Genomic DNA, 12,584 nt, shown 5'->3' with positions numbered 1-12,584 from the left:
TGTAAGCAATTCATGGGAATGACATTAGCGATAGCTCATATTACATCCAGGAGTTACAGCTTTTACTGCAAAAGTTATTTTTAAAAGAGCCATGTTTAAAATGAAATGGCTGGCAGGGCTGCAGCTTTCAGTAACACTTTACCTGTGGTTTTGCCACTTTTACATACTTATTGGGGGCTTAATGCTCCCAATTTACCTTTTCAGAGTAAAATAAAAGTCGCAATGAGTGCATTCATTGGTGCGGCGCTATAAAACTCACAGCTGTGCAATGACAATCACAAGAACAAAAGCCTCCTTGTTTCAGAAAAGATGATGATGTGGTTCTGATACTTTCTGTTAGCCACATATCTAAACATCAGATGCCTTCCTTTATGGCCTACGTATTTTCATCCTACTACACAAAGATTTATAGATCTGATCAAGTCGAGATCAGGATTGAGACCTTTATGAAAGCATCAGCGGGGAGAGGAGGAGGCTGAATTAATATACAAAGCTTCAGACAAGAGATCTGTCTTTCAGATATTGTTATTCCAGTTCTGGCTCTTACACAGGACTCGGGGCGTTCTGGAAAACAGTTTTTTCAGCGGCGGGTGGAACCCTGGCCCCACTGCTGGCAATGGTGACTCCACTGTGGCTGGGACTGCCTCTCAGAAGTTGAGATTAGGACCCGGAAAAGCCCAAAGAAGACAAAATCTTCAGCCTCAGTACTCAAGCACACCCTGACTAAAGAACCCTCCAGGATGCTGCTTTGCTTTCAATTAAAATCTGCTTGTGTAAAGTTCTGTGCCTTAATATAACAAATGGGATCACAGCATGTACAGTGCACCTTGAAATCTGCTGAGAACGTGTGCCATATATTTTTTTTTCGTGTTGGTACTGATGTGTTTCCCCCTTGCTTTTTCCAAATAGGTTCATTTTTATCTGTAATGAAAAGTGCTTTCTTTGATGTTTGCAACGGCAGGAAATAATTTCAAAAGTGAGTGTCATTCTACAGCAGGTAAAAAATGTGGGAGTGCCAGTTACAGCCTGAAAAATGTATTTTGGCATTGTCATGCCTAATTGAACTTTATCCATCCTGGTGAAATGAAACATTTGGAGCTCAGTTCTGTGTTCCACCCAGGCTACGCTGGGTCCAGGAAAGGGAAACGGGGATAAGGAAGGTGATTCACCTTTAGCATCTCCCGTTGTGATCCTGGGCAGTTCCCAGCTGCCTGGACATCCTGAAGGCTGTGTAAACTTAACATTCCACTACCTCTGCATCAGGGTTTCTTCTACCTCTGAGAAAAGCAATTAAATTTTGGGAAAATTATCTGAACTACCCTGATCAGTGGAGGAGAAGCATGACTGGTTCAAGAGCAGACTAGCATGGCTTTTGGGCCAAGTCCTAGTTAGAGGGCTGGAGGGAAGAGCATATTCAAAAGTGACATATAAATTAGGTCAATTTTCACATCTTCTTGAGAGAACTACTAATTCAAGGGATCAGGTAGAGTTCTCACCAGCTTGCAGCTTCCCCCAACTGGCCGACTCTTTGGGTAATGCTAATTTCACTTCATGTCTCAAAGGGCTGTATAGTGTATTGGGCTCATCAATGCCCACCACAAAGTATTTTCTCTTAAAAGCTATAACTGCGTAGATTTGTACCAAAGAGGCCCCCTCAAGCCTGCCTAAGGACTTTCCAGAAGCTCCACCACCCTATTAGCACTGCACACTACTCCCAGGCTAGATCTGAAAGGGAAGTGTCATGTAACCTTCCCTGCCCAGGCCAGGGGTGGCACGTGCACATGGAGCCAGCATTAGTTCTGGCGTGATCGGCCAGGGTGACACAGGTTTCTTCCCAGAGCTTCTGGTGGGAATCACAGAATGCTTTGGGTTGGAAGGGACCTCAAAGATCATCAAGTTCCAACCCTCCTGCCATGGGCAGGGACACCTCTCACTAGACCAGGCTGCTCAAGGCCCCATCCAACCTGGCCTTAAACCACCCCCTCTCCTGCTGCAAAGGACCCGGGGCTCCTGCAGAGGACCAAACCCAGGCATAAATGTCACACTGCAATCACTTTTAATCAAGGTTTGCTGTGAAAGCAGCAAAGGGAGTCAGCCATAATCTTTGTTTGAACTCAGAATTATCTGAAATGAGTGCTGGTATACAAGCCAGGTACCTTTCAATATCAAGAGCATTACCATAATATATCATGTATCACTTTACGGGGTGAGTTTTAAATATGTTCTACATGATGAATCATATATTCACATACTGAAATGGACTGCACATTTAATGAGTAGCCCAGGTGGCTACTGTAGGTTTTGATTTGAAACAAGATTGCCAAGACCAAAACTTATTTGCCAAAATGGGAAGTCTCTTCAGGTGCTCCCTTTATATCACCTCAGCTGCCCACCATTACTGAAGCCGAAAAATGTCATGTGCAGGATATATGTTTATATAAACTCACTGACTCGTTTTTTCCATCTATAGTCTGCCATATAGATGGTCTATATTTGGAGATACTCCAGACCAAAAGGAATGAATTTTCTTTGATCCCATAACCTGAAACCAAAAAATTCTCTTGATACCTGGTCCAAGATTGCTATACTTGTATTAGATACATAAATCAAACCTCCCCAATGTGATAAATAAACAACCAAAATTTTACCAAATATAATCTGGCATAATTAGTTAGACATTTGTTTTTCTGGTAGACCCATAAGTATGTTAGATGCCTACACCCCACACTTCCTAAGTATTTTCAGGTAAAACTGGAGGTATTAAATAGCTACAAGACACCATGGAGATACACCTTTTCAATGGAGTGACGCTTTGAGCATTTAATTTTTAGTGTCATTAAATTATTTCATTGCTTTTAAATTACTTTAGGGATGAGGGAAATGGTTGGTATACTTAGAGTAGCAGGCAATTAAAGCAGTCAAGTACATCTGACCTCTCTGGCTTCATATTGTGCACAGGTGCAAGGATTGTAAATCTACTGAAATCATGCTGTATGAAGGGATCTGAACTGAATCGGCGAGAGAATAAGTTATAAAGAGGTAAAGCAGCAATCTATTGTTTAAAAAATAGTAACTGTCATAAAGCACGATATCCCACCCACTCCTCCAACAAGGAAAATACTTAGGGATAGCTATGATACTAACAAGAAACAACTGATGATGGCTTAAAAGCTCCTACACACACACACACACACACACACACACACACGAATTTAAATATCAGGCACATGAAAAATCAGCTGCTCCTATTTGAGATGAGCCACTCCACAAAATGCATTCTCCCTTATTCCATAGTGATGGTCAGAGGTCTGAATGAAACAGCAACGGGCACAAAGGCACCGCATACGCAGATGCGCATACGCTGATCACTGAGATCTGTGCTTTGCCTTTTCAGCACAGATCTCAGTGAACAGCACTGATCAGGACACCACAAGCAGTTACTGGTGGTTTCTTGGCGGTCACCATAGTGGCCAAACCACCCTTTGAGACTGCATGAGGCAGCCCAGACTTCATCCCTCCAGAACTAATAGGTGAGCGCAGGAAGGGGATTTTCTACTGCAACAGGATGCATTGATTAGATAGTTGCTGGGGAGGATAAAATGGCATCAGATGTGGCTTCTAGTCACATTTACTCTGGCCTATGGATGGGCTGCTGCCACCCAGCGTGATCCTTCTACACTCCCTGACCTGCAGCAACAGGCTTCCTCTCGTGGGCTGGACCCAGCTATTGGATACAGGGGATGTGGTTCTATGAGCTGACCCAGAAGAAAACTGTGTGGGTTTTGCTATTTTGGCAGGTTAATTTTCCATTAGCTTGTTCTGCTGCTCCATAATCAATTGATATGACTCAAAAGAAGCAGCAAGACCGTGTGGCTATGGGCAAGATGGATTGAGGCCACCCTTTCCATGGGAGCCTGCAGTTGCATCAGATTAAATGTCATGTGAAACCAACGTCTGCGCTGGTGGTGGGTGGTAAGGTTGCCTTCATGAAATGCATGTAGCACAGACCTAAATGGGCTTCCAGCCTGACTCACAGCTTCATGCGCCTGTGCTGTGTGTCTGAGACATGACGGGGCTCTGCATGGTTTGAACAGAGGGTCTTGGCCAGCACAAGTCCAACAAGACATGCTTCCTGCCTTCAGGCCCTCTACCATATACCTCTTTTCTCAGCCAGCCAAGTACCGAGACAACTTAAGATGACTTATCCAATCCACTCCTGATTTCTGCAAGGGCTTCGCTTTGTCAACACAAAATGTAGAGAGGATGACCTTTTCTTCAGGCTGTGAGACAGGAAAGGGCAGCTCATATGGGATACACACCATCAGTGGGATCTCTGAGACAAACCCAAGTACCAGTTTAGATACAGAAAACGGATTTCCTCTTGTTACCATTTCTGATTACCACCCTTAGAGAGAAATGGTGGTGCTTAATTTTTTGGAACTACATAAGTTACTTCTTTTATTATATACTGTTATGTATAGACTGTTATGTCTGTGAATTCCTTCTTGGTCTTATAGTTCTTGTGGTCAGCCACAGAATGGTTTTGATAGCCTGCTGGATGCCAAAGGGAAGTATATCTGGATTTGGCTAGCTGAGAGAGATCTTCAAAGTCAGATACCAGTGCAGATGTACATAGTGGCTTCTATAATTGTTTCTGATTATCTGCCAGAGAACCCGTGTGTTTGTGTGTCCAGAAGAGGGGATGGAAGAGAGGTGGGGTAAAGACTTTATGCTTTGTCAGGCAGAATAAACATTGCTGAAAAAACCCTAAGAATCTCCCTCAGAACACACAGTAGTAAATTTTTCTGTTCCTCCAGGTGAAACCCAAAGTAGACGTGGCTGAAAACATTTATACTTCATCCCTGAGCTGCAGTCCCATCTCTCCAGCAAAGACTAGCCAAGGGTGGCTTTCATAGCACTCTCAGAGAAGTGTTTTCTGGATTTTAGAGAGGTAAGGCAGAAAGACTGCCCATTTCTTGTACTTTTCTACACAGAAAGCTATAGAATAGGTTACTAGGTTTAGATTTTGTCCGCATTCTCTTCTTTCTGTAGGTAACTTCTCGTTTCTCTCAAAACCAAAATTTGGGCATGGCTTTTTGGGGGTACGTGGCTTTGGGCGTGTACTTTTCTTATTTGTTTTGTTGAAATCTTGCTCCTTACTACAGAGATGTGTGATAAAAATGCACACTGTATGAAGAAAACCCTGTCACAAAAGATGTGCTGTGCAGAACCTCAGTGAATCATACTCCTAATTAGAAAAAACTCCTTAGACCTGTCTATCATGTAACCAATAATAACTTATGTTACAAAAAATAATTTTCCTAGAGCTGAGAAGCAAAAGGCTGCTACTCAAGCTCCAAAACATTCACTTGCAATCCTAATTCAGTGAGTATCACGCTGTTTAAAATAGAATGACTAAATGTTCCTTTTTTTAAAAAAAAACAGTGCAGTGAATTGTCTTTAAATTCTCCCTGAAAGACAATCACATTCAGATGTTCCTTGGCACCAATTAGCTTCAGTGCAGCCATTTCAAAGGCATTTCTTCTTCAAATAGCACAGTATGTTATATAAAGTTATGTGGCAATTGGAAGGGAACTCACGTACTGCATTAAGGTGAGGGTCCAGAATACTACTGGGATACTTAGCAGCAAGTGCTAAATCACAGTTCAGTGAGGTCACATAATCAAGTTCCAGATCGTCCCTTTTATTACATTTGAGTAATAAATCTTTGGAAACTGGAGTCTGACAAGATCATCACAGCATTTTAACTTTTCAGTGGTGCGTGTAGAATACATATACATACAGAATCTTAAAATGAAAATAAAAAAAAATTAAAAAGCCAGCAGCAAGTCCACAATAAGAAACGGAAGAAAAAGTCATCCTAACGTCACCAAAAAGTTACACTGGAAGATATGCCTCCATTTTTAATCTGAACCTTCACAACTGAAGTAGAGCAGCTTATCACTTAGTTCTGGCAAGCAGTTTCACACGTCAGACATTTCTCTGCTTTATGGATGGGACAGTGTTAAATGTGTTGTCGCTGCAGTTCCACAGGTCACTGGCAGGGGCATAAGCCAAGACCATACAGTTAAGATTATTGCAATACAGCTATCAGTCATGCAGCTAGCTCTATGGTAACTAACAGCATTTAATGCTTAGATAACACGGTTTCACTATCACAAATGAAATTAAAGAGCCCTTTCCCATATAGAGACAATCCAAGCAGAAGTCCGCTCTACTCCACCAGGTTGTTAATTGAACTGTTTTCCACCAGGATTCAAGAAGAGGAGTGGGGGGTTAAGGGAACTCACTGATATAGCAACATGGTTGAATGCAAACCTATGCTGCGGAAGACTTACCATCATCCAGGTACATCTGGTCCAATTCCTCAGGTTCTCGCTTGATCGTTACAGGAATAGGGGCCAAATTATGATTACTTTCCTCATGCAACTCTGGCAATGACAGTGGTTGGGTTGTTGGAGACTCATTTCTGTGAACCTTCGGCAGTTGCTGCTGCTGTTGACCCATTATGGATGAGTGAGTTGGACTGCAGGACTGCAAATAGGTTGGCTCTTGGGTAACAGATGGAACTGGAGAAGAGGGACTGTTGGGATAGAGTGTTTGTTGATAACCAAGGGGACAGCTACTGCTCAGATGTTGACTCACCTGCGGCTGCAGCATGATGTGAGATGATTGCTCGGGGGAGCTTGGGTGCACAACTATAGACCTTGGCACTTCCTGTATGGTGGGGACACCTCCAGTGGGCTGCTGAAGTCCAAGGTGACTGTGGCCCGGGTTGGTGATGCACTTGTAAGGAGAGGACGAAAGGTCGTGCAGCTTGGGGCTTGCGTTGGGAGAGGGTGACATCACAGCATTTCTCTGCTGACAGGAGGCAAAGCCAGCCACGAGGCATGAACCAGGATCAGGGGGCATCATGATCTGCTGGCTGTAGTATGGTTTAGAGAGAGGGCTTAAGCCTTGGTTCATTGGTCCACAGGTTTGAGCAGGCTCATAGTCATCTGTGGGTTCTGTTTTTATAATTGGAACTGTTAAAAGAAAAAAGTTTTAAATAAACATGAGTTGCGTATTGGTATGATCAAGTTGGCTTGTGGCTAGGATACCCTTTGCAAAACAAACAACGTCTTGAATAAGACTCTGTGTGTCTTTTGCCTAGTTCTCCCACCCTATAAAAAAAAAATGAATGAGTCATCAGCACAAGAAAGTCACAGCTGGTTCTAATATTGAAAAGGACTATTTTCTTTGGACTCTCCTCCAGCACTAATGTGCTATAAAAATCTATTTGCAAATAGCTGTGCTTCAGTGGAAGCTTTGGACCCAAGGGCTCCATGGATTTGTAGCAATCAAAGCAAGAATTTTAACTTGGATATACTACTGCATTTCTACAGCTACTGATGGCCCATTTGATAAATGTCTGCACATTCGGTAAACTGGAGCATAATAAGGTAGAGGTGGGGCTTTCAGGATTCAGTGAAAGTAAAATTGTAAAGATACAGGACAAACTACTATGAACAAGAAGTTTTCAATTATGAGGGTATTTTTGAAAGAGTAGGATTTCATTTATTCAGTTTTTACGTGACTGTCTTTAATCTTACTTACTAGTCAATGGGTGTAAAATATCCAGTAAGTTGCATCCAACTCTCAGCCATTCCAAGTTGGATCCAAACTGCTAATGCCAGCTCCTAACAAAAGTTAACTCAGTCCCTGGCTACCGAGAAAAAATTACTCCCATTCTAGACCTCTGCTCAGTCTACCCATTGTCCCCAAAGAGGCTCTAATTGAGCCACCAAGCCATGTCTCTAAATACCATGAGCACGTGGACAGAATGACTGCCTATGAGCATCAACTCAGGCATGACAGATGTAGCGCTGCTTTCTCAAATCAAAGAAGAGATCCTCCCTCAAATCAGAGCATCCTTCTCACATCGGCTTCCTCTCAGAAACGAGAGAGACCCTTACCTATGCAATGCATATGCTGTAGAAGCAGCAAAGGCTTCTCCTACAACATATGTGGTGCACAGGTAAAAGACATCCACCTTCCTTCTCTATCAGGAAAATTGCAAATAACAGGACCAAGCTAGTCCATAAGTGTATGTTTTCTAGCCAGATGCAACTCTAATGCATACAATGATTGAGTATGGTGCCATTTTTCTCTTTCCCAAAAAGAGAATCCACAGGAACAGCCATCGTTTGAACGTGCTGATGGAAATATAAGGAAAATTTTTCATAATATTAGGATAACCAACCTGTTGTGGCACAAAGTGATTAATGAAACATCTTTGCACAACTCAGCTCAGAGGACACGAATGTTGTGTGTCTCTGACTCTATTTTTATTTGCATGTGTTTCACAAATACCCTTATACATTCTCCAGCCGTTTACCATGTTCGTGTAGGAGTCTTTTGAACCCTAAAAATGCACGTCTGTGCATATGTACATATAAAAACTCTTTTAACACTCACAGATTTTGCTGCCAGTGAATGCACTTCACTACCCTTGTTTTACAGTCCCCTAGCCTCCTGTTAACTTTGCTCCTTTTATGTTCTTTTACATGTAGATGCTTGCGACACTTGCTTCAAGATTTCTAGCACCCCTAGTAAAAACATGTCTATATATGTAACAGATGCACAGGTGCTGCTCAAGACAAATGTGCTAAGGATAATGGACTGTCATTGGATTCCTCATAATCTTATTTTCACCTGCTTGTGCGCTGTGTGCTGGGCTAGCAGCGCTACTTATCCACTTGGTTGCAGAGAAGCAGATTCCAGGTTCAGTGACAGCTTTATAAAACCAATATCACACCCTTTATGAAAATGCAAGACCAAAGAAACGCACCTAGACAAACACAGCAGCTCAGATATTGTAAGAAAATACTTTTAACAAGTTCCTGAGCTAGCAAATATTCTCACATGTTTTGGATTAGGCTCACTGTACTAGCATTAACCACAGCACAGCTGGAAATATGATGGTTGGTGAACACTGAATTTTCCCAATATATCACTGTTATAGAAACACCTGTGCTAAATAATTCCGAGCTCAACCGCTGGCAATTCAACTCCAATAAACCCTGGAGTTGTCTGACTTGTTATACCTAGAGAAGGGTTATAGGCCTAGTGGCAGGCAGGCTGGGGGCTTTAAAGAAGGCAGGTTCCTCATTTCAGGCTGATTCTTCATTGTGCTCTCTACAGCACATCTTCACTATTTGGTTTACCAGGCACGTTCTTGTCACCTCATTTTGAATTTTGTCTTTACAAAAGCAACGCCATGGGGTCTATTTGGAGGTCTCATTAGTGGCCATGAACACTGAATCTGTTTTCGAGTGTTGTTACACTGAAATACACGTGTCACAAGCAACAGAATGACCCGTAGGTCTACTCTGCAGTGGGCGAAGGGATGATGGGTACAAGGTCTCTATTCCAGATCTGTTTTTCCTAAAACTCTTGGAGATAGTGACAGCAACCAAGGACACTCCTGTCTGCCTGTAAATTTAGAGTTCAGAGAGACAATAGAGACTGGTGTTAATTAGAGGACCAAATAGGGTAAGTCACAGTAGCTTGTTTGGTGATGGCAGGTTGGTAGCCAAAGAGAGGAAACAAGAAGGACATTAAGTGGGACCTCCATTTTACTTGACATGCTTTCACTGTTCCCTTGTATTGCTCTGAACTGATGCCCCTAAGCATCACTTACTGCACGTAATGGGAGACAAATTGTCTTTAAATGGACAGACGCTATCTACATTTAGGCTTAGAGGTGTTTGAACTTGTTCACCTGAATTGTCTCCATTACCTTTTCTAATCTACTTTTTCAACACAGTAAAAAAGTCTCCCCTTGCTAAATATCATATATTTTGCTTGTATGCTAATCTCATCACTAGAACTGGCATCACACTGAAAGACAGAAAAATAATTAATGCTGAAACAGTGAAGAGATTTGTACTGACTTTAACAGTGCTTTGCATTGTGTTCACTGTGCAGAGTGAACACAAGGATCTTAACCAGGTTGGGACAGCAGTCTCTCACGCCCCTTAAAGTGTAAATGTCTTCGCAGGGTACCAGTTTGGAGAAGGAAGCTCTGTAGGATTCTTTTTCTTTCTTTTTTTAAACCTGGAGAAACCATTACTAGTGACCCAGATGATCTGGAATCAGACCTGCAAAGCTGAGCATGTCAGTAGAAACGTAAGACATTAACACTTCCCTTACTGGCTAGACCTCATCTTTTGTGTTTTACATGAATAACTGTATTACTTGACTTGTGGAGGGCAGATACACCACAAATTGTTACATTATACCAGTTAACAGTTTATTTATGACACTCTACCCTGTATCTGCTTCTCCCCGGCCTACATAACTTCACCAAGTGGAGTAACAAAGGCCAAAAATCTTTGCCAGTCTTTGTATTTCCAAACTCAACTCAAATGAGCTGTGGGTCTCGCCTCCTGGTTGTTCTGAAAATACTGCGAATGTGTCAGAAGCTGGTGTAAATCACCTTACATTCTTTCTTTTAAAAGGCAGCTTTTTACTTCTCCTTTGCCAAGGGTTGCAGAGGGACCAAGGCAGGAGCTGTTGGTGTTTCAACGCACACCTTCCAAAACCAATGCAGGAACAGTCTGTGCCTGCACTCACTGGCTACCCGCTTACCACCATGGTGCCATCACAGCATTACTCAAACAAGTTAAATCACTCGCATACAATAAGGCTACCAGTTCCTAACACACCCTACCCACTGCCTCACTGGCTTTTGAGGTGCTGAGACCTTCAGCTGGGGCGAGCAGCTGCAGCCGGCTTAGAGCAGCTGAGGGCACGAACCTTACGTGCCCACCTTCACCACTTTCTCCTAGGCTCATCACTGGCAAGCCGTGGACTAGCGTTGCCTACTGACTCATGTTGAATTAACTGCCCATCTTAACATATCCGAGATAGAAAAAGGGGTTTAATTCCCAAATGCATCCCCACGGAGGCATGGTAAGGTAACACATGGACATGCTGCAACACATGTCCCTTTCAACCGTCACTCACTGGCAGGAGTGAGTATTTCACACAGGGAGATGCGACGCGATGCAGACAGCACAGTTCATTTTCTCAGGCTTAATATTTAACAGAGGACTGTATTAGCCTGACTAACTTCTAGCTCAAATATTTCAAACCTTGAACAACTTGGTAAGAACCTGCCAGCTGAAAGTGACACTCCTAGTCACGCAGCCAGGCCTGGACTGGCAATTAACTGGAAAACCCTACAGCTACTCCGAATCTGCATGCATGTTCAGCAGAAACAGGACTATTTCTGAAGTTCAGCAGAGCTGTATCAAATGGCAACAAGCACTCTGTCTCAAAGCTGCTCCGTGGTGCTGGGGTAGCACCCAGCCTTGCAGACTCTCAACTGGATGGAATGAAAAATTGTGAACTGGGTTTGCCACAGGCTGAGATCTGCCAATAGCGAACTGCAGCGCGGCAGCCAGAGTTTGTGAAGCTGTACACAGAAAAGATGAGGCAGGCTTTATGTACACTCAGACTCAAAAGCAATGTCTCTCATTTAAGAGACACTGCACTGCTGAAGGATCAGGCCTCTGCCATAAAAAGGAAAAAAATAATTCAAGTTTGCATGGTGAATTTTTAAACACTTGATACTTCACAATGCATTAGGTCTTGATTTTGAATATTAAAGTATGACAGAGCTCACAGTTCTCAATTAGTCTGATAAGCAACTTGATCTGTGTGAATTGGTTTTCAATGGTTCGACGATGCCTTCTTAGACCCTGGACTCATGTCATTATGTCATCTAATTTAATACGAAGTTCTGAGAACCGTGCATTGGCAACAGCCCTGTCTGTAAATCAAAGCTTCTTACTCAGAAAGACCAGGGTTATGACATCATACAGAGGCACTGAGTGGAAGACAATGGTCCTTCTGTGTGGGTCTGAATCTGGGAGAAGTATTTCAGCCAGTTCTGCAAGCCCATGTTTAAATGAAAGGCCCTTCTAGCAGGTAAAAAGTTAATATATCAAACTCTGAAGAAAAATAATAAATCATGTACATTCAGTGAAGGGAGTCAGAAAGTGCTTAAATATAAATTATATGTATTTTTTGACAATTCCAACAAGTCTGTTTACTTTTTAAAGTTTTTCAACCTTTTTTTGGGGGGTGCTATTAAAGTATGTGAACTGAGAAAATACAATCATATAAATTAAACAGATGCTTACTCCGATTAACATTAAACTAACGAATTCCCATTTCCATGTAGTATTATCAATGCAGACATTTATGGTACTATAATATATTTATTTTACCTTTAAGTTTGATTGAACCTATCAAACAAAACAGCCACCTTTCACAGTGCAGACTATGACGTAGTTCCCTGGCACCGGCACACAGATTTTGGTTAGCATATGAAAATCAAAACACTGCTTTTTTCATCATGTGCACACACACACACACACACACACACACACACACACACATACTTCTTCAACTTCTGGACTAAACATCTCTTAATTGGTAAGAATTTGGGATGAGACTTTCAGAGAGGGTTGAGGAGTTAGGTGGCTAGATCTCCATTACTGAGCTGAGCTCTA

General features: G+C 42.4%; 1 protein-coding gene across 3 annotated transcripts in view; it reads right to left on the bottom strand.

The window, feature by feature from the left end:
• The window catches only part of NFATC1 (nuclear factor of activated T cells 1), a 115,478-nt gene that overhangs the window by 26,006 nt on the left and 76,888 nt on the right, over positions 1 to 12,584 (bottom strand). Inside the window, exon 9 of one of the 3 annotated variants that reach the window (XM_084260159.1) lies at positions 6,360 to 7,046. The exons of 1 other annotated variant lie outside the window; for it this stretch is intronic. In XM_084260159.1, the coding sequence (XP_084116285.1) occupies positions 6,360 to 7,046 (687 nt within the window). The remainder of the gene's footprint in view (positions 1 to 6,359; positions 7,047 to 12,584) is intronic. One more of the 3 variants, XM_084260160.1, reaches the window with a different exon arrangement.

The sequence above is a fragment of the Gallinula chloropus genome (genome assembly GCF_964237585.1).
Source record: "Gallinula chloropus genome assembly, chromosome: 2".
Lineage (NCBI taxonomy): Eukaryota > Metazoa > Chordata > Aves > Gruiformes > Rallidae > Gallinula > Gallinula chloropus.
Note: the sequence above shows the minus strand (reverse complement) of the source record. Positions and strands in the feature narration are given on the sequence as shown.